Below are 21,774 nucleotides of genomic sequence, written 5' to 3' on the forward strand. Positions count from 1 at the left end.
GTAAATGCATATTATTTTCCTTTATTTTATAAAAAAATAATTATTTTACGTTGTATTAATTATTATTATATAATCTAAATAAAACATATCACTGTAATATCAGATTATTAGAATCTTAATATAATAGTAAAGAATAATTTTTTTATTATATAGAAAAATAATATGGAAAAATTTATTAATCTATCTATTAATTATTTAATATCAAGTTTACTGTATTAAAAAAATAATATCATAGTCTAAGACTCAGAGTGAGGAACTCCGATTAAAAAAACCAATACCTTCTCCCCGTCCACAAGACGACCCAATATCTTACACCCCCACGATGTGGCTTAACACCCTTCCTTCTTTAGCCTAGGAGGCTCAATAAACAAAACTTTTAAAACATTCGTTTAGCCTCCCAGGCAAAACGAACATATGTTTTAAGAGTACCCTCTTTAGCTTGACACGCTATACAGAAGTAGTTTTGCTTTCCAGGCAAAAGAAATAACCAAAAAAATAAAAATAAAGTAATATGATCAGCGACCCAAACTAAAGACAAACTCTCCTTAAAAAAAAATTAAATGTCCTTTAGCTTACCAGGCTCAAGGGTGATCGTTGAGCGTCCCAGGTTCATGACATAAGGACTGTGGTGTTGGGTCATTTCGAAGGGAGGGGAGGTATAAACGCAGGATGTGTCGGATGTTGTGATACGGAGGTATTATTTTAATTAAACGCGTGAGGAACCTTTTTGTTTTTTATCTGTGTGTTTCATTTTTTTTTTTTTTTTTTTTTAGAACTTTTTGTACCTGTGTAACGATTCCAAATTCCTTCCAAAAGTAAAGTACGAAGTAGGAGAAGGGAGGCGTCTCCGTATTTGAGAGAGAGAGAGAGAGAGAGACTCTTACTGCCACCGTCGAAAGAAGGGGTCAGGAGTCGAAGTCTTGTGACGGCGTTGACGGTGGTCCCGTTGGGGTAGAGTGTCTTTTAGGGTTGTAGTTGTTGGAGTAGTAGTTTTAGAAGTGAAAGACAAGTAGGGGCGAGGGTGAAAGGAGAGTAGTGATGGAAGAAGAAGCAGAAGAAGAAGAAAAGGTGAGTGATAGTTCAGGAGAAGATCGAGATGGAGTTCTTGTGTCGTTAAGGTACAACATAGTCTAAGTTAGGTGTTGTTACAGTAAGTTCTGGAACTCCTTAGGGAGTGGTTAAGGGTGAGTGTGGAGTTACCACAAGCTGTTAACCTGGTGGGATTGGTTGGGAGGTTCTATAAGTAGGCACTGGGTGGAACCTAAAGGAGGTAGAAGGAGTTTCCAGAGACGTTCTTATGGTTGGATCTTAAGTTCGAAGACAAGTTCCTTTAACTCTTCTTGTTCATGTTAAACGAGTCCTCCTCCGTCTAAGTTCGACTTTGGCTTCGAACCCTCTCCTACCACCTCCTCATGTCCCTCGATCTCTCCCACTACACACTCTTCTTAAATCGAGGATTAAACGGAGTGCACTTTCGTAACAAAAACCCCACCAAACTCGGAGACTTCCTTCGATATCTCCGACTCGTCTTCAGTGTCTTCTGATTTTTCGTGTTCTGCCGCAAACGCGGCGTGTAACTCAGGAACGGCCGCCGCTTTTACCGCCAATAACAATACGTGTTCTACTACCCTAACCAACGGTACCTCGTAGTAGTCCGTCCCACACAACACGAACAATTACGACGACAAGTCTAACCATACCGATATCTTGTTCTCCATTTAATACGTTTTCAGAGAGGAAAAAAATTAATCACCTCAATACACGACTATAATAGGTAACGTCCTTCCCAAGTAATACCATTAATTTAGTAATCAAAGACAACATTACATCGAAAGTTAAAGTATGATATACGACAAGGTGAAGAAGACATTATTATATACGACAATAATAGAATAACATAAAGTCCAATCCCAGGTTTTCAAGTACCTTTTTTGGTCTTCAGTGGTCGCGTTCTTTTGCCTCCGACTATGGCTTCTACTATACTTACTACTATTTGGTTTTGATTACTTTGTATATTTACCAAACTAATTTTTTTCTTCTAACTCCAGTCACGTCTTCGACAACTTCTTTCTTCTAAAACAGGGGACCCCAGCACTATGGGTCCGATTCCATCCGAACTTACATCTATTTATTAAACGAAGTAGAATATGACAAAATTTAACCTTCAATTGAGAAACTTTGACACGTCGACCCTTCAGCTAATTAGCTATACAATTAACCCTGTCGTATACATGTGTAAGGTCAATCGGTCAGACGACTATGAGGAGGTCTAAAAGCTGGCCGTAAGTCCGTATCTAAATTTCGGTAAAGTTTCTTAGGTCCCACTCTAAAGGGGAAAAGAAAAAGGAAGGACCTTAATCTAGTTACATCATTAACGAAATCCAACAACTGGGGAACGATGATTTACTGTGACAGACTTTTAATTACCAACATCAAATCTATAAAATTTGACATTTGTTGTTACAGAGTTCTAATTATGTTTCATAATTATATCCACGTGACTAACGTGAGAACGTTTTTGATAGAGTGTAAAAATAACAATAAGTTTATTGAAAAAACATGAACATCCCTTTTCTAAAACTTCTTAATACCGTAATATCTTACACTAGGCAATCAGGAACGACCCGAACTATTTAGACATTCAACTGTTAACGACCGATAAAACAATAAAAGTCTAGACAAACGAAAATTCGTAGGGTAACGAGAAAACAGTCATAAATTTTATGACTATTAGGAAAGTAATATTTTAACTTTTCGTACGAATGAAATTACCGATTGATCACGTAAGAGCACACGTCCGAGTAGTGTACAATTACGGAATGTACGGTTACAATTATGGAGGCTTTTTCACCTTCCCCATTCTGTGTACCTAATCAGGATAATTATAACGTACAACTTTTCGGACGTAAACCAATGTTAAGTACACCGATATGATAACCAACAAGATATCTTGGGAATATATATATTTCTTCTTTTCTTACTCTCTCCTCCGGTTTATTAGGCTTAGTTACTTATTTGAAAGTCGATAAAGAGAACTCATACCATAGATTGAACTCACGCCCTTTTTTATAACTTCATGCTTCCCCACACTTAAGTATAAAAGAGGGTATTAGGAATTACAGAATCGACGATGAGAGAACGTACAAACACGTAAGATTATACGATGTTAAGAGTAAAGTCAATACTTTTCCCACCCGTGAACAAGAACGGTAGAATATAGTACGCATGAGTACCTAGCTTCTTCGTCGTTCTGTGTTACTTCTTACAATTTTCCTGTGTTTACGTCTTCCAAAAACTCCATAAAACACGTTGAAAAGTAAATGGAAAATAGTAACGGATCTTTCCCTACGTTGCTACAAGGTATCTTTTATCCTGGGTCATGTACAACTACATAACAATAATAAATACAGTTTGGTAACGTGTCCTCGAACTTCGTTTTGTAATTTCAGATCAAAGTCACGTCAACTCAAAGAAATATAGTTTATAGTAATACTTGATACTTCACACTTGAAAGAGTATTTAAAGTTTAAACCTATAAAAATCAGACCGTGCATAAGAATAAATTCCGTAGTAAGAGAATTAAAAAAGGACAATTTACTGACTTAATAAAACCGTGATAACGAAGAACGAAAAAACCAGACTTAAACAAATATACGTGGACTATACTTTAAAACTTGAGAGGACGAAAAACTATTATATAAACGTCCGTAACCTACATGAACCGTCGTGGTTTACCGCTTATTTATCTTCTTATGAACGACAACACCTCCGACAGACCCGACCTCCTCCGTTGTGACGTCCGGACTAACTAGCCTTTCTACATTCGTATTTGACTACTTTTTGAAAACTTCTATATTCCTTCTATTTATAACTTCTAAAGTAGATTCTATAAAGGAGACAAGTAGACAACGAATTTAATCTGACATTTCCCACAAAATCTATATAATTAATTTAAACAAATGAAGATACAAAGGTAGATAAGAGTATTTCGACTCAAAAAGATTTAATCGGTAATGATACATTAATTAGAACGGATATAAGGATGAAACTGAACATCCAAGGATATGGTCGTTCCGGTGGAGATCTACTAGGTTTTGTTTAAGTCCTCACCTTTACCTTACATTACTTTCGTTTCTTTTAATTACGTCTCTCCGTGAGAGACTCTACACTGTGACTTGAGTTCGAAAGACATTCTAGAAGGTAGTTAACAGTTTATAGTAAAATACAAGACAAACTTAACGACTTTTAGGGTTAAAATAAATAAATAGATAAAAGTAGTTCTTCTAAAACCAGGTACATTGAAGGTAAACTACAAATATACCCAAGGTATGAAGGTAAACTAGTCCTCACTGTATTTAGAGTATATCCAGGTCATATTAGAATAAGTTTAGATAGGTTAAAAACAAATACCCTATCCTAATATACGAACTACAGATCAACCACATTTTGAGCAATAGAAAAATCTCCTGAAAGGAGAGTTGGTACAACTCTAACCATTCAATGTGAACTATCTATCGAAAAATAAAACAAACAAAATGGGAGAACATTCCTCGGAGGATATAACATGATAAGAAGAGAGGTAGAACAATAATGGTTTTCAAATTATTAACCATATAAATTTGTCACCAAAAAAAAATTATTAACCATATAAATAAACACCTTACCACTAAATCATTCCTATTATGCTCCATTTCCATTATAGATAATAAAAAATAAGATCAGATAATAGATCATTTTAAGAGTAATACCCTGATCATTCTTTTTGGACAGTGAGTTCACGATTTTTGTAGATAAAAAGAATTGGTCTTAATTATGGGCTTTTATTTTCTTAGTTGGGCCACGAACATTTAGGGATATGGTACAATTATTTTGGAGTGGTTCTTTCTCCCAATGAAAAGTTGGGCTTTTCATACTGTACATTAATATATATTATTATTTATTAAATATTTTAAATTTTAAATATTTTATATAATTTTTAAAAAAATAAAATAGTTAAAAATTTAATTTCTATTTTAATATTAATAAAAATATCATTATCTAAAAACTAAAAAATATTATATATATATATATATATGTCGTATCTCTATGTCTTATAAAAATCATTACTAGAAAACTAGTTATTACAGACGGATATTTAGTAAGTATTTGTGTATTATAGGGCACTATAATATAAAACATATGTTCACATATAAAATACACATTGAAAATGAGTTAAATAATACATATATTTATACATAAATACATAATAATTGATTTTGTGATTAATTTTGACATACACATAACTTTTCTTATTAAATTAAGAATAAAACTCATAAATTTATATTTTGCTAACTTTTATCTAAGATTCAAAATTTTTATATAAAAATTATGAGTTTTATTTTGATGTCTTACACAGTTGTATAATTATAATTGTTATTTTAGATGACCTATTTATATGATCAATATAAAGGTACTGATGTGGCTTTAGATAATTGTGTTGATCAAAATTAAATTAAAAAATTATTTTAAAAGAAAGACACCGAATGCATTGAATCATTGAATGGTTGAAGTATCTCCATTTCAACCTTCTTAACCTATGCTGCAAGGATAGGACGCTAGCTAGGAAAATTTAATAACTTTTATTACTCCTATATTAAACATAGAGAAAGAGAAAACGTACATTTATGTAATAGTAATTTTATTGCTTAAATTATGGAGGGTTCCAATAATAACATTTCTCAACAACTAAGAAACTATTGTTTAATTTGGAGTTTTCCCCCCCTCTTCTTTAACTAGTAACTAGTAAGGGTCTTATGATTCATACAGGCTGATAGTATTTGATAGTCTATAGATACTGAAAATAAACATTTTGAGGTTCTTTATTCACTGATTCTAAGCAAGGAACACGTATATCAATGAAATACCATAGTTATCGTCAGTTGCTGCCTGCTTATGATATCACATTAGAAATTGTTTTTATACTTGTTTTTTTCCCGTACATTGAGCCAGCATACTTTTATCTGCTACACAATATATCAAAGAAAAGTGAATCAACTGTGAGAGTGTTTGGATTACAGTTTGTAAACAGAAGTTTGTATAAAGTTAATTTTATAAAATTAATTTTGATGACAAGAAATTTTGACTTTTGAGTGCATGTAACACAAGCTCATATACTATCAACAAACTCTCCAATAGATTTGAAAGATGATCCACCATCAAGGACAGCATTCCTAGCCATATCTTTCATCTCTTGCACCTTCTTGTGCACAATACTATCTTTCTCCATCAATTTTTTCAGTCCTTCCTCTATCTCATCTGCCATTACAACATCACTTCCAGTTCTATATTCCAGTTTTAACTCCAATGCTAATCCAAACTCTTTCACCATCCTAAAAGCATTCAGTTGCTGTTCTGCATAGATAGGCCATGTCAACATTGGTACCCCAAACCACAAGCTCTCCAAAATAGAGTTCCAACCACAATGCGACACGAAGCCACAAATGGCTTTGTGTGCAAGAATCTCAATTTGTGGCGCCCATTCGCAAATGATTCCCATGCCTTCCATCCATTCTAAGAACCCTTCTGGCAAGGCACTCTCATCATCACTGGCTTTGTTTGGTGGCGAACGCATAGCCCACAAGAACCTAACTCCACTACGCTGAAGCGCCGTAGCTATTTCCCTTGTTTGGGATGGACTAAAGCTTCCCCTACTCCCAAAACACAGAAAAACAACAGAAGAAGTTTCTTGGTAATCAAGAAATCTCAATATCATATCATGTTGGGTTTGTTCTAACTTTGAATTTGGATGAGATTTTGGATTAATCAAAGGACCAATAGCATATATAGGAGGATTTTTCCCATCAGATAATGCATCAATAGCATACTTCTCTATCTCCATAAAAGTGTTAACAATGATACCTTTGGTGTCTATGAACTTCTGCGCTAGCATGTGACATGGAACGTATCCATCTTTGCTTAAAAGAGCATCAGGTAAAACCTTTAAAGGAACAAGATTTGAGATACCTGGAATCAGTATATCAGGATCAGAATCATTGAAAACATCCTCCATTCGACGATTGCGGAGGGAAAGCATGAGACTTAGAAATCCTGCATTTGATGGCATGTATAAATAAGAAGGGATGCTCAGTTCTCTTCCCACATCAATCAGGGAAGCAAACACGAAATCGACAACCAACGCAACAGCTGGTTCCGACCCAGAATTCGGATAGGATGATAAAATGCTTTGCACAGTTTCTTTGACGTGCGGCGCAAGGTTCTGCAAAAAGGTCAAGACATAGTATAGTGGAGCTTTCAGTAGCAGCTCTGGTGGAAGTGGTTCTATTTCAGGGACGTTGACAAGTTCGATTTGTGATTGTGAAGATAAATCTGATTTTATATATGAATCAGAAACGGAGGTGGTAGTGAGCTTGATGCAGAGGATTGTGATGGAAAGGTGGTTATAACGGTTGATTAGAAGTTTTGCAAATTCAAGAGCTGAAGACAAGTGACCAATTCCTGGTGAAGGAATGAAGATCAATTTTGCTTTGTTCTTCAGCTCAGTGTCATCCATGTTCTTTGTTCTTCTTAGTCTTTTAGGCTTCTGCAACCATTAAAGGGCATGAGGAATTTAAAAACAATAATTACAAAGTTTTCAACAAGAACACGGAACTAGATGAGGCTATGGATGATGCGGTGGCCTTGTTTTTCAACAATCTTCTAGATGCTGAGTGTATCAATGTAGGGTCTAATTCATAATGGAAATATAAAATTAAATTGCAGGCTGCAGGGACCCAAACATTACACTTTCAAAAATGATTTATTTATAGGTAGTTGTTTATTGTTTAAGATAGATAGATATCAATCACACGATAACCTACCAAGATTTTTTTCCTTAAGAAAATAGTGCATATCAAAAGTCTGACCCTGCTAGCAATTTGCATACTTGATAACATTCTACTATCTGTTTGTTTATTTATTTATAATATATTAAATCCTAATATATACCAAGTCAAACCAATAATAATATAGATGCGATTGGCTCTCAACAGCTCAATAATTAGTAGCACAATACAAAAGGGCACACAAATATTCAGGCATGGTTTCTTAATTCAAAAAATCTGGTTGGTACTTTAACGACTTTGCTAATCATAAATTTGTTATTGAGGTAATCCATTTTATTCACTAGGTTAGATGTGAACAGCCAAAATTATGATTCATCATTTGTTTTGTTTAGTAGGATCTTATGTCTCAGATAAGCAGAGATCTAATAACTAATTAACTATGTTGCATTTTATATCATTGTTTCTTTGATCTTTCTTTCAACTGTTTAATGTAGTTTGAATGCTTTTAAACTTGATAACACCATTCAGCAGGCGTATATATAAGGAAGTAGGTCACGAAGATGAAAACATTGTAATTTGTAATTTTCCACTAATGATAATAAGTATGACTTAGTGCTAATGCTAATAGCATCATTATCATAGAGGTTTAATCAACATTAAAATAGAGCATATGGGAATAGAAAGATCTGGCAACAGTTTAAGAAAAATTGATAGACCAACTACAATAATTTAATTTTCTAACTTATATTATATTAGTCAGAAAATTCTCTATCACACTAATTTATTCATTGATTCTAAGAAAGGAAAACTATATTCATGAAACACTACAGAATAGTTATAAATTGCTACCTACAATACCCTCAATTAGTTCTTCAACAGAATTCAAAGAAGAGCACCACTAAGGACATCTTTTCCAGCCATATCCTTCATCTATTTCACCTTCTTGTGCACCACACTATCTTTGTCCATCAACTGTTTCAGCCCTTTTTCAATTTCGTTTGCCATTACAACATCACTATCAGTTCTATAATCCAGTTTTAATTCCAATGAGGCATTCCAAATTCCTTAACCATCCAAAAAGCATTCAGTTGCTGTTCTGCATAGATAGGCCATGTCAATATTGGCATCCCAAACCACAAGCTCTCCGAAATAGAGTTCCAACCACAATGCGACACAAACACGGCACTTCCTTTGTGAGCAAGAATCTCCACTTGGGGAGCCCACTCACAGATCATTCCCCTACCTTCCATGATTCTAAGAACCCTTCTGGAAAATTACTCTTGTCGTTGACCTTGGTCGGTTGTGGAGAACGCATAGCCCACATTGGCGCAGAACGCATAGTCCACAATGCTGAAGTGCCAGTGCTATTTCTCTTGTTTGATATGGACCAAAGCTTCCTCTACTCCCAAAACACAGAAAAATAACAGAACATGGTGGCTGCTCATCAAGCCATTTCAGGATACTACCACATTGTGCTTGGTCTACATTCGAGTTAGGATGACCTTTGAGATCAATCAAAGGACCAATGGCATAGATAGGAGGGGTTTGACCTTTAGATAATGCATCAATAGAATGCTGCTCGATCTCGGAAAAAGTGTTAATGATCCCTTTGGAGCCTTTGAAACTTTGAGCAAGCTTATAACATGCAACATATCCACCATCTTTGTTTAAAAGAGCATCAGTTAAAACTGATGAAGGAACTAGTTTGGAGATACCTGGAATCAACAAATCAGGATCAGAATCGTTGAACACATCCTCGATTCAACGGGTTTGGAGGGAAATCATGAGACTGAGAAATCCTGCGTTTGTTGGCATGTACAAATAAGAAGGGATGCTAAGCTCTTTTCCTACATCAATCATGGAAGTGCATACAAAATCTACCATTAAAGCAATCACTGGTTTCGAATCAGAGTTTGGGTAGGAAGATAGAATGCTCTGCACTGTGTCTTTGACTTGTGGCACAAGGCTTTACATGAATGTCCAGACATAATATAATGGAAATTTCAGAAGTAGCTCATGTGGAGGAAGTTCTACTTCGGGGACATCAATGTGTTTGATATGTGGTTGTGATGAAAAAACTGATTTGATGTATGAATCAGAAGAGGGAGTTGATGAGAGCTTCATGGAGAGGACTGTTATGGAAGGTGATTACAATGGTTGATTAGGAGTTTTGCAAATTCAAGAGCCAAAGATAATTGGTGAATACCCGGTGAGGGAATGAAGATCGGCTTAGCTTGGTTGTTCATCTCAGTTTCCACCATTTTCTTTGTTCGTTTGATGGGGGTCAACTAGGACTTCTGTAAGCTGCAAGGACATAAGTAATAAAAAAAAAAATGAAGTTATTTTCAATACTGAGAACATAATTAAACCAGTATTATTATGGTGATCATTTTTTAAGAACATTTCTTGATGCTTTGCATGTGATCTCAAGTTATAATTGAAGCATTGATAATATAAAATCAACTGGCAGCTTGCTAAGAACCAAATTTTATTTTTAAAATATGATTTATTTGAAGGCATATCGTTTAGAATAGTTATCAATCACATGAAAAAGAACAAGAATGAGAGACACGAAGAAATAGGCACCCACGAATTCAGGGAATTTGTGGTTTTTGCTTGAAATCTAAGTGAGTACATTTCAATTAAAAAATGTTGATCAGTATTTTGTATGACTTATGCCAATCTCAATTTTTCCATTAATTGAGGTTGATAATGTGAATAAATGAATTCGATATTACAAGAAAAAGAAAAATTTGGAAAGAAAAGTCAGAGTTCTTTAAGCAAACATTGAAAAAGAAACTGATAGAATTTCACATTTCAATATAAAACTTGTCAACATCTCTCTATTCACGATTCTAAGGAAGCGCAATATTTTACCTATGAAATGCAACAATTGTTTTCAGTAGCTACCTAACATATTATCAATTAGTTCTCCAGCAGAATTAAAAGAAGATCCACCATTGAGGAGAGCCTTCCTAGCCATCTCTTTCATCTCTTTCACCTTCTTGTGCACAACATTATCTCTGTCCATCAATTGTTTCAACCCATTCTCTATCTCATTTGCCGTTACAACATCATTACTACCAAATCTATAATCCAATGTTAGCTGAATTGCTAATCCAAATTCATTAACCATCCTAAAAGCATTAAGATGTTGTTCTGCATAAATAGGCCATGTCAATATTGGCACCCCAAACCACAAGCTCTCCAAAATAGAGTTCCAACCACAATGTGAAACAAACCCACCAATTGCTTTGTGAGCAAGAACCTCCACCTGTGGCGCCCACTCGCAAATCATTCCCTTCCCTTCCATCCATTCCAAGAACCCTTCTGGCAAGGCGCTCTCCTCGTCGATAACTTTGTCCGGTGGCGAACGCATAGCCCACAAGAACCTAACTCCGGTATGACGAAGCGCCATCCCTATTTCCCTTGTTTGGGATGGACCAAAGCTTCCTCTACTCCCAAAACACAAAAACACAACAGAACAATCTGGCTGCAGATCAAGCCATTTCATAATCTTTTCATGGAGATTTTGATCTAAATTCGGGTTTTGCTGTCCTTTGAGATTAATCAAAGGACCAACAGCAAAAATAGGAGGATTTCTTTTTCTTCCTCCATCTGATAATAATGCATCAATAGCATAATTCTCCAACTCTGAAAAAGTATTAACAATAATTCCTTTGGTGTCTCTGAACCTCTGAGCACACTTATAATACCCAACAAATCCACCATCACTATTAAAAGAGGCATCAGGTAAAACCCTAGAAGGAGCTGGAATTGAAATACCTTGAATCAACAAATCAGGATCAGAATAACTGAAAAAATCATCAATTTGACGTTCAAGAATGGAAAACATATACCCTAAGAACCCAGCATTTGAAGTCATGTAGATATAAGAAGGTATGCCAAGTTCAATTCCCACATCAACCATTGAAACACAGAAGAAATCAAGAACCAAAGCAAAGAGTGGCTTTGATTCATCAGAGTGGGAAGAATATGAAGAGAGAATAGTTTGGATTGCTGACTTGACGTGGGGTATGAGGGAGGCGATGAAGGTCAAGACGTAGAGTTCACGCGCCTTGAGTAGGAGTTGCTGTGATGATGGAGGTTCTGGAGTTTCAGGGAGAGGAATGAGTTGGATTTGAGGGTGTGAAGAGGTGAGTGAAGGTGGCGAGGGAGAAAATGGGAATTTACTAGTGAAAACGGTTATGGAAATGTTGTTGAAACGGTTGACAAGGAGGTTGGCGAATTCGAGGATAGAAGGTAAGTGGCCAGCACCAGGAATAGGAATGAACATAAGATGTGCCATCTTCCTCTTCTTCATCTTGCTGTCCTCTGCCATTTCTTTCTTTTCTTTTTCTTCTGTTTTTTTTAACCAATTCTTTCTTAAAGAGAAAAAGAGGGGCAGGGGTTCTATTGGATCATTCTCTATGATCTACAATACAAGTGTTTGTGTGAAAAGAAAGAAGAGTAGGATAGGGATTTTTTTAAAATAAATAAATAAATAAATATGTTATTTATTAAAATATATAATTGATAGTATTTTTATGAAAATTTATCATATCTCTCATTTCGTTTACACAAATAAGAATATATGTATTTTATCTATACTGTACATGAGATAAGGCACGAAATGGGAGACGTGCATATTTCATTTACAGTATAAATAAGGTATGTATATTCTTATCTCGTTTACACTGTAAACGAGATACATGAAGATTTATGACGTTTATAGTGTAAACGAGATACGTTCTGATAAATTTTCAGCAGTTATAAAAGGATATGCAATCTTTTGTATTCTCCACAAATATTTCACTTATTCTCTTCTGTTTTTCTTCCAAAAAATAAGCCGAAATGTCTACTAGTAGTGGATATGTGGTTGTAAGTCTGTATCCCAATTGTCATATGAGAAACAGTTATACTAGGGTGATATTTGAGTATGAAAATCTCATTCTGTTGCGCACCCAGCAAGTAAGTTCTTTGTCTGAGCTGAAGAGTCTGATATTGAGTAGCATTTGTGGTAGCGAAAAAAGAGATCGGAAGGGTGGGGTATATGTTGCTAGTACTGATGAAAAATGGAGTTTTCCGGTTTCGTCTGTTTTGTCTCCATGGCGACAAGCATGTGCGCCTCATATTTGACATCCATGAGAGAATCATGGCAGAACGAGCTTTCTGTAGAGGTAGGTGATGTTGGTGGCGGTGGATCTGGCCACTTGGATTTTGTGCAGGTTGACCCACCTTTCGCACCACCACCGCTACACGTTGCTAGTCTAGTGGAAGACATAGACATTGATGGTGAGGACTCCAACAAGGAGTATGTTGCAGATAGCAATGACAGTGGTTCTTCTAAAGATGATGGTGAGGAGGAGTTTGTACCAAAGATGGCGATCGATGCATCAGTTTGGTATCTTCTGCCAGCCCTTCACCAAATTTTGGCCTTATCAGTTGTACCCAGTCACTTTCATACATTGGATTTGGACGCGATGCACGAGAAACCTCTATTTTCCAACACGGGTGAAGACGATTACAACTTAGACGGTGGTGTGGAGTTTCGGATTGGCCACAAATTCAAAAACAGAGATGTAGTAATGCAGGGTGTGAAGAATTACAGCATTCACAGAAGTGTTGAGTACCGAGTTGTGGAGTCAGATCGATTAAAGTATCATGTGCAATCCCAATGGCTAATAGTTGCTATTGAGAAGAACAAAGAGGGAATCTCGAAGATGCGCGTTATTCACTGTGACAGACGGGCTTTAATGTTTGCGGTTGAGGAGTTAGAGCCTTTCGACAGTTGGTTGAAAGGTTCGTTTCGTGTTCGGCTGATGGCGGACACATGTGACTGTGGCCTTTTCCAGTTACTCAATTTCCCATGTCGTCATGTGCTTGCTGCCTGTGCTGCCGCAAGTGTCGAATGGTGTCCTTACGTGCATCCGGTGTACAGGTAGGAGGCTGTGTTCAAAGTATATGAGGCGGAATTCCCACTGATATTAGACGAGAAGCTTTGGCCGGAGTGGTATGAAACACGGCTGCGTCCTAATCCAGCCATGCGTAGAAAGTTTACTGACAGACCTGTTTCCACCAGGTTTCATAATGAGATAGATGAGGTTGAGCGCCAAGAAAAGAGGTGTGGTCTATGCAGGCAAACCGGGCATATCCAGAGAGGCTATCCAAACCAACCTACAAACAAGGCTTAGCTTAGTGTCACCACTTTGTTCGTCATTATTTGCGGTTGTTGTTTGTGTAGTTCCTTTGATTGTTCACTTTGTTTTATTTTTACTTAGCCTATTTTTTACTTGAATGTTACGTGATGTGTATTTAGTTTGGTTATTTTGTACATGAATACTGTTTTCTTTGTTTACGTCATTGATATTGTACTTGAATTCTAAAATTTAAAAATCAATACGATAACACATTTACATAAAATATAAATAGTGTGTCACAAACTAAATACTAGAGATAGCACAAGTTACATCAACGATGCATGCAAACTCAAATAGTGTACCAAAATGCAACACTAATAACATATGAAATAACAAAATACAACACTAATAACAACATCATCGGTGATGATTACTTGGGTAATACAGGCGATGTCCGGTGCCACATGGCAGAGGCTGTGCTTGTCGGTGAGATCTGCTAGGACGTGGGTCCGAAGGAGGCTGTAGGTGACAAGAGGAATCCTATAACTAAGGTAGTGATTGCGATGGCAGTGGATGATGAGGGATAACGTAACTGTCTGAGTAAGGCACATGGGCATACGGATGGGCTGATACTGAAGCTAACCAGGTGGATGGCACGATGGTGTCGGCATCGGCTAGGATGCCGTCATCAAGAGACCGTAGTCCACCGATGGTGGTGTTGCATATTGAGTACCGAGTTGAAGATGTGTGCTGTATGAAGAGCCAAACCTCGGTGAAATATACAGTACCCACACTGAGGTAGGCATAGGAGTAGACAAATGCTGATGTACATGCCCTATGCTCTGCTTTTTGCCCGTGCAAAATTGCTCCGCGATGCGCTGCATCATATGCTGGTCGGCAGTATGAATTTGGAATGCCTCCTCGAACTGGATGTCCCGAGGTCATGCCATCCAGGCGGAATAGTATCTCAATCGCCCCAACCTGCCTGTGAATGTGACCCTAATAGTGGTGGTGGTGGTGGAGGTAGAGGAGGGTGGTGGTGGTGGTGAAGGCAGTGGGTCATCTTGGTTTACTGGCATATCACTATGCTCCTCTTGTCGGTGATACTCAGCCTCCTCCTCAGACTCCACGTCCAAATGCTCCAAGTAACTGCTCTACCAACTCCTAGGTCTCAGTCTCATACCATGTGTGAAAATCGTGGAAGCACCCACCTACTGGCTGTGCGTAGCCCGAGGTGGTACGCAACGTCCTGCAGGGTGATGATGCGCTCATCCCATGGCAGGTGAAAAGTGTGGGTCTCAGGACGCTAACGCTCCACGAATGTCGTGATTAGGGAGTTTTCAAACACGAAATCTTTGAGTGGTACCGTGTCGCCGAAGCCTGCCTCCCTGAAGTAGGAGACAATGACGTCCAGTGGTGCAAGTATGTGACTCACTCGCCTAGGGAGATGCAGGCGAGGCCTCTGATAAAAAATAAAAACCTTAATAAAAAATTTATAAAGTTATAAAGCTATCAAAGTTAACAAAAAAAAACTTCCAATAAACATTTTTTTACATAACAAATTAATTTAACAGATAACTAAAAACATTTTACTTAATAAACTAATATTAATAACAAAATTAATAAACATCTACTTAACAACTTAATTTAAATAAAAATTAAATTAAATTAACATTTACTTAAATTATTTTCACTAATACCTAAAATCATACCATATCAGTTAACACCTGCTATAAATATATTCATCCACTTAACATATATTGTATACTAGTTCCATAAAAGTACTCTAAGTATAGCTATACATACATGCTCTAACATAAAAATAAAGAAAATAACACTAACCTCGAAGTCGGCTGTCCCAACAAAGTGTTATGTCGCGTTCAGTCAATTGATGTCCGCATCATGTGCATCTGCGCGGGCCATAATCGTTGAGTAATTCAATAATATGATTAGAAAATGGTAGAAGTTGGAGAAAAGTTGAAGAAATAGATGAAATGTCTATCCAAAGATATTGTAAACGACATCTATATATAGGTCGTTTTCTCTCTTATCTCGTTTACAACATAAACGAAATAAGAATATACGTATCTTATTTACACTGTAAATGAGATAAGGATATTACATAACATGTGTATAAACATGATATGGCCACATCGTTTCGTATTTTATTTCGTTTACAGTATAAACGAGATACGTATATTCTTATTACGGCTACATTGTAAACGAGATAAGACATAAAATATTTTTTCATAAAAATGCTATAAATTGTATATTTTGAAAAATAAAATATTTATTTTATTTATTTAAAAAATTATAATTTTTGTTTATTTTTTTAAAGCGAAAAATTTACTACAACAACAACAAAGCCTTGTCCTACTAGATGGAGTTGGCTACATAAATCAAACGACGCCATTGAGCTCTATCATGTATTATGTCTATAGAGAGGTCGTTTACATGTAGATCTCGTTTGACCACCTCATGAATGGTTTTCTTAGGTCTTCCTTTGCCTTTCACCCCTTATCCATCTTCCATTTCATCCACCCTCATGACAGGGTGTTCGTCGGTCTTCTTTTTATATGTCTAAACCACCCGAGACCCGATTCATCCATCTTTTCCACAATAGGTGCTACTCTAACTCTCTCTTATATCTTCATTTCTTATTCTATCCGATTGCGTATAATCACTCATCCATCTCAACATCTTCATCTCTGCCACACTTAGCTTATGTTCATGCTCCCCTTTGGCCATCCAACACTCTGTACCATAAAGCATAGCCGGTCTGCTAGCAATACGATAGAATTTACCTTTAAGTTTTAAAGGCACTTTTTGTTCATATATAAAATTAGACGCACTACGCCATTTTGACCAACCTGTTTGGATCCTATGATTTACATTCTGTTCAATCTCTCCATATCTTGTATGATGCCCCCAAGATACTTAGAATTCTTAATTTTTCGTAGGATATTTTTTCCAATCTTCACCTCTATATTAGGATTTTCCCTTCGCAGGCCGAACTTACATTCCATATATTCCATCTTGCTATGGCTTATGCGCAGACCATACACTTCTAGAGCTTCTCTCTATAAATTCAACTTCTTATTTAGGTCTTCCCTTGATTCTTCCGTAAGGATGATATCATCGGAAAAAAGCATGCACCATGGCAGAGGCTCTTGGATTTGCTCTGTGGGTACTTCCAAGACTAATGTTAAAAGGTATGGACTTAAGGATGATCCCTGGTGTAATCCTATGTCAATAGAAAATTTCTCTGTCACACCACCTTGAGTCTTCACACTAGTGGTAGCCCCATCATACATGTCTTTAATTGCAGGAATATATACGATCCTGACTCTCTTCTTTTCTAAAACCTTCCATGAGACCTCCCTTGGCATCATATCGTATGCTTTTTCCAAATCAATAAACACCATATGTAGATCCCCTTAATTACTACGACACCTCTTCATCATCCTTCTTAACAGGTATATCACTTCAGTGGTGGATCTGTCTGGCATAAAATCAAATTGGTTCTCTGTTACTTGTGTCTTTTATCTCAGCCTCCGTTTTATCACCCTTTCCCAAAACTTCATGGTATGACTCATGAGCTTGATCCCTCTATAGTTTTGGTAATTTTGTATATCCCCCTTATTCTTGTAGATAGGTACCAAGATGCTCTTTTTCCACTCATCTGGTATCTTCTTAGACCTTAAAATATCACTGAAGATTACAGAAGGCTTAGAGAAAGGGGGTTGAATCTATGGCTTTCTTTTGCTTTAATGGATTAAGCCTTTAATATCAAACTTTCACTTAAAATCTGTTTGAACTGTGCAACAAAAATTTTATGAGTCAATTCCATTTTGTCTCATAAATATCAGAAAATAGAACTTAAAGAGAGAGAAGAAAGTTGACATATACATGTATCCTGGTTCAGTTGTCTTGTGCAATGAAACATACATACATCCAGTCTCTGCCACAACTGGTGGAATTTTCACTATATTCAAAGTATTACATACACCAATTTCCTAGGATTCACACAATCCCATCAGGACACACAAGTTTCTTCCTAAACTTGACTTGGTTATGCTAATACCTAACTCTTTACACTAAGTGCTTACCCAACTTAGCAAGGGGCACCACATAGGTACTTGACACAAGACCGAAAATATAACCAAAAGAAATCTGAAATCACTCTTGGCTTTTCTCTCAAGTGTTTCACTCAGCCTTTTTCCCTCTTAGGCTTTTTCTCAATTTCTCTCTTTCAGCCTTTTCCCTCTCAAAGAAAATACAAAAAGATATACATTGAAACTGAAATACAAAACAATAAAACATGAAGGAGATTAATGCATTAATAGCCTCTGTTGCTATAAGTTGAACCAGATTCAGCTAACTCTGATTAAGTTCTTCATCTTGGCAGAATGCTTCTTTAACTTAGAAAACACTGTCCAAAATATTGAACTCTTCTCAGGGAAGCTCTTATAACAAACTTAGATTCTGGTTCTCTCTCCTTGTCCTCAAAAAACAAAATTTTTCTTTTTTGTACCTCTTCCCAAATTACTGTTTTGGATTTCTCCTAAGTCAACTTGTTGAACGTTGAGCCCTTTTTGCTTGTCATCTCACTTTCTTTATTTAACCCCCAAATTATGGGTTTCAAAGTAGGTTCTTTTGCTTAACCAAAGACCTCAGATCAGCAAAGAGAAATGTTTCAATGGTAAATCCAAATCTGAACCCTTGAGTTTGGGCTTTGTCCCCAAAAAATAATTTAAGCCTTTGATTCACAACAGTGATTATCAGAAATCACGTTTTCTATTTATCCCAAATTGGCATTGCAGAGATTTAAAGAAGGAGTGAAGAAAATAAACTGCATGCAAATGGAAATAAATCACCTTTATCCTCTGACTTAGCTTAGCTTGCTTTGATTAGGGTGATTAGACATTTGTTTTTGTAATTTACCTTTCTCTTTCTTTCTTCTCTGGTGAATGAACAAGAAGGACGAAGCTCTCTCTCTCTTTCTTTCTGATTCTGATCGAAGCAAACTTGTGAACGATGGCTTTGGAAGGTTTCAACTTGGTGGAATCTTCTTGGACTTGGATTGGATTTATTTTCCATTCAGCCCAGCTGATTTCTTTGCATTATTTCTTTGGGTTTTGAGAGTTAGAGAGCCCACCGAAAATCTTTGTTTCATTGCTCTATCTCTTTGGGCTGCTGCTATTATAATTTTGGCCTACAACATTAACCAAGGCAATCAAAACTAATTGGGTGTTTAACCCATTAAATCAATATTTGTCATCATTATTTAAGTTAGTTAATTTCTTAACTTAACAATCATTAAAAAGTTCGGTTAACCAACTGATGCCTTTCTCTCCAAGGCCCTTCCAAACTTCAATCGGGATATTATCGGGTCCTACTGCCCTACCATTTTTCATCCGCTTTAAAGCCTCTTTTACCTCGAAGTCTCGAATCCTTCATAGTAGTAAAAGTTTTGATCTTTTTCCCTCGTGCATAATCGACCAGGGTTCAGAAGAGTCTTCTATCTTTCATTAAATAACTCGTAGAAGTAGCTCTTCCACCTTTCATTGATCTTCTCCTCTTGAACTAACACCTACTTTATGTTTTATGCACTTAACTTGATCCAAATCTCTTGTTCTTCTTTCACAGTTCTTTATGATTCTATAAATACCTTTTTCCCCTTTTTTCGTGCTTAAGGAGTGGTAAAGACCCTCATATGCTCTTGTTCTTACTTCACTTACAGCTACTTTTGTTTCTTTCTTAGCCGCCTTATATTTTTTTCAATTATCTGCATTGCGGCAGAAAGACCACTATTTAAATCACACCCTTTTTTCCTTTATCTTTTCTTGTACACTTGCATTCCACCACCAGGACTCCTTGTCTCTTGATCGTATCCCTCTGGATTCAACAAAACTTTCTTTTGCTATTCTTCTAATAACTTCTATCATCTCCCTCCACATCTCCTCCGTGCTTCTATTCCCATCCCACTTTGCCTCTTCTTCTACTTGTCTTAGGAAGCTTATTTGTTCTTCACCTTTCATCTACCACCACCTCGTCCTTGGGTTCTTCGTATGATGCCTTTTCTTCAACTTTTGCTCAATACAAAAATCCATGACGAGCATCCTATGTTGTGTTGTTAGACTCTTTCTCGGAATAATTTTATAATTAATGCAAAATTTTATGCTCGACTCTCTTTAATAAGAAGAAGTCGATTTGAGAGCTTGTCATGTCGCTCTTATAGGTTATAAGATGTTCGTCTCTCTTTTTAAAATATGTATTTGCGATGAGGAGATCAATGGTTGAGGAAAAGTCCAAAATAGTTTTACCATCGGTATTGACTACCCCAAAACCATGGTCTCCGTGGATACTTCCATACCCAGTCACTTCTCTTCCAACATGGTCGTTTAAATCTCATCCTAAGAAAATCTTATCTCTCAAAGGTATGTCTTGAACCAAACTCTCTAGATCCTCCCAAAACCTTATCTTGTGTTACTCTTCCGAACCCACTTGCGGTGCATAGACGCTAATCACATGAAAAGTACCTCCTTCCTCCACAAATTTGATAGAGAATTAGAGATGATCCGATCTCCCACCTTCTTGACATCCACTACGTCCTTCTTCCACTGCTTATCCACGATAATACCTACCCCATTCTTATTCTTCATATTTTCCTTATACCAAAGTTTGAATCCGAAAGTATCCAACTCCCTAGCCTTCGCACCAACCCATTTTGTTTCTTGTAGGCACATGATACTAATCTTCCTCTTTGTTATGGTATCCACCACCTCCATGGATTTTTCTGTTAGAGTGCCTATGTTCCATGTCCCAAATCTCAACCTTCTGTCGCCCTGACCTTTACATTTTTCTTTGTGAAGCTAGCTTATTTACCCTCGTCCGTTCACGAAAACGCAGGAACCCTTGCTCATTTAACACTACATTCGGGCACCGATGCAGCGGCTCTTTCTCATTTGACACTATACGCGAGCCATACAGCGCATTGTTTCCGGACAACGATATAGTTTTAGCGCAATAACGTCTTTGATCCATGTCATGAAGATTCGACTAAGTTTTTATGTTGATTGTCGAAAACCTAACACAACCCTCTTCCTTTATCTGGACTTGTGACCAGTTATGTACCGCAAGTATAACATAAGCGGAGTAAAATTTACTATAAAAAATAAATTAATAAAAAATTAAATATCAACTCATAGACACTATAGAATTGACATTTATTATTTTACGTTTTGTTCGACTCCCCTTCTTACCTTACAATTGCTTGTGTGGCCATTTTCTAATTCATCTTAATAATAAAATTAAAGAGGTTTGAAATAATTGAAAGAAAAATAATAGTCTCTCAATATTTATATAGACTTATGATTTGTGCTTTTGTGCATTAATAACTGAAATTTTGAGGGTGTGTAAGTATGTGAATCATCAAAAGTTTTTTTTTTTATAACTTATTGAAACTAATTTTGTTTATAAAAAAGAAATTTTAAGTTATTTGGTATAACCTTGAATCTTAAGAAAATTTAAACTTGAAGCCTTAGACTTTAAATAGTTTTGGATCTCAAATACACTTGAGTTTTTGAATAATCTTAAACTTTAATAGATTTGGATACCAAACATACTTTATCTCGATAATTTACATGCACATTATCTTTGACTTTGACTATTGAACTTTTTTTATATCAATTGCTGAGTTATTTCTGACTTCGATTGTTAAATTTTTTTAATTTTGAATGTTGAAATCATTTTAAAAAATTCTTTTCAACTCAGATCATGTGTTTCAAATTTTTTGCACAACATAGAGAAAT

At 36.3% G+C, this 21,774-nt stretch overlaps 2 protein-coding genes and 1 pseudogene across 5 annotated transcripts in view; all 3 read right to left on the minus strand.

The window, feature by feature from the left end:
- Positions 5,973-8,799, minus strand: LOC107608761 (UDP-glycosyltransferase 71K2). Its single transcript, XM_016310488.2, has 3 exons — positions 8,670-8,799; positions 6,108-7,579; positions 5,973-6,045 (listed from the first exon to the last, which is right to left on the minus strand). Exon 2 carries the CDS (start codon positions 7,547-7,549, stop codon positions 6,146-6,148), a length of 1,404 nt encoding a protein of 467 aa, XP_016165974.1. The 5' UTR covers positions 7,550-7,579; positions 8,670-8,799; the 3' UTR covers positions 5,973-6,045; positions 6,108-6,145.
- LOC110264931 lies at positions 8,528-9,071 on the minus strand (annotated as a pseudogene).
- Positions 9,323-21,774, minus strand: part of LOC107608760 (UDP-glycosyltransferase 71K1) — a 17,763-nt gene continuing 5,311 nt past the window's right edge. The window contains exons 1-3 of one of the 4 annotated variants that reach the window (XR_001612985.2): positions 10,731-12,249; positions 10,027-10,124; positions 9,323-9,619 (exon numbers count right to left, since the gene is read on the minus strand). Coding sequence is in view for 3 of the 4 variants with exons in the window: in XM_016310485.2 (XP_016165971.1) it covers positions 10,105-10,124; positions 10,731-12,162 (1,452 nt within the window). In the remaining variant the exon portion in view is untranslated. Of the gene's footprint in view, positions 10,125-10,697; positions 12,250-21,774 lie in introns of those variants that run through there. The other 3 variants (XM_016310487.2, XM_016310485.2, XM_016310486.2) reach the window with 3 other exon arrangements.

Source organism: Arachis ipaensis, chromosome B07, assembly GCF_000816755.2.
Source record: "Arachis ipaensis cultivar K30076 chromosome B07, Araip1.1, whole genome shotgun sequence".
NCBI classification, from domain to species: domain Eukaryota; kingdom Viridiplantae; phylum Streptophyta; class Magnoliopsida; order Fabales; family Fabaceae; genus Arachis; species Arachis ipaensis.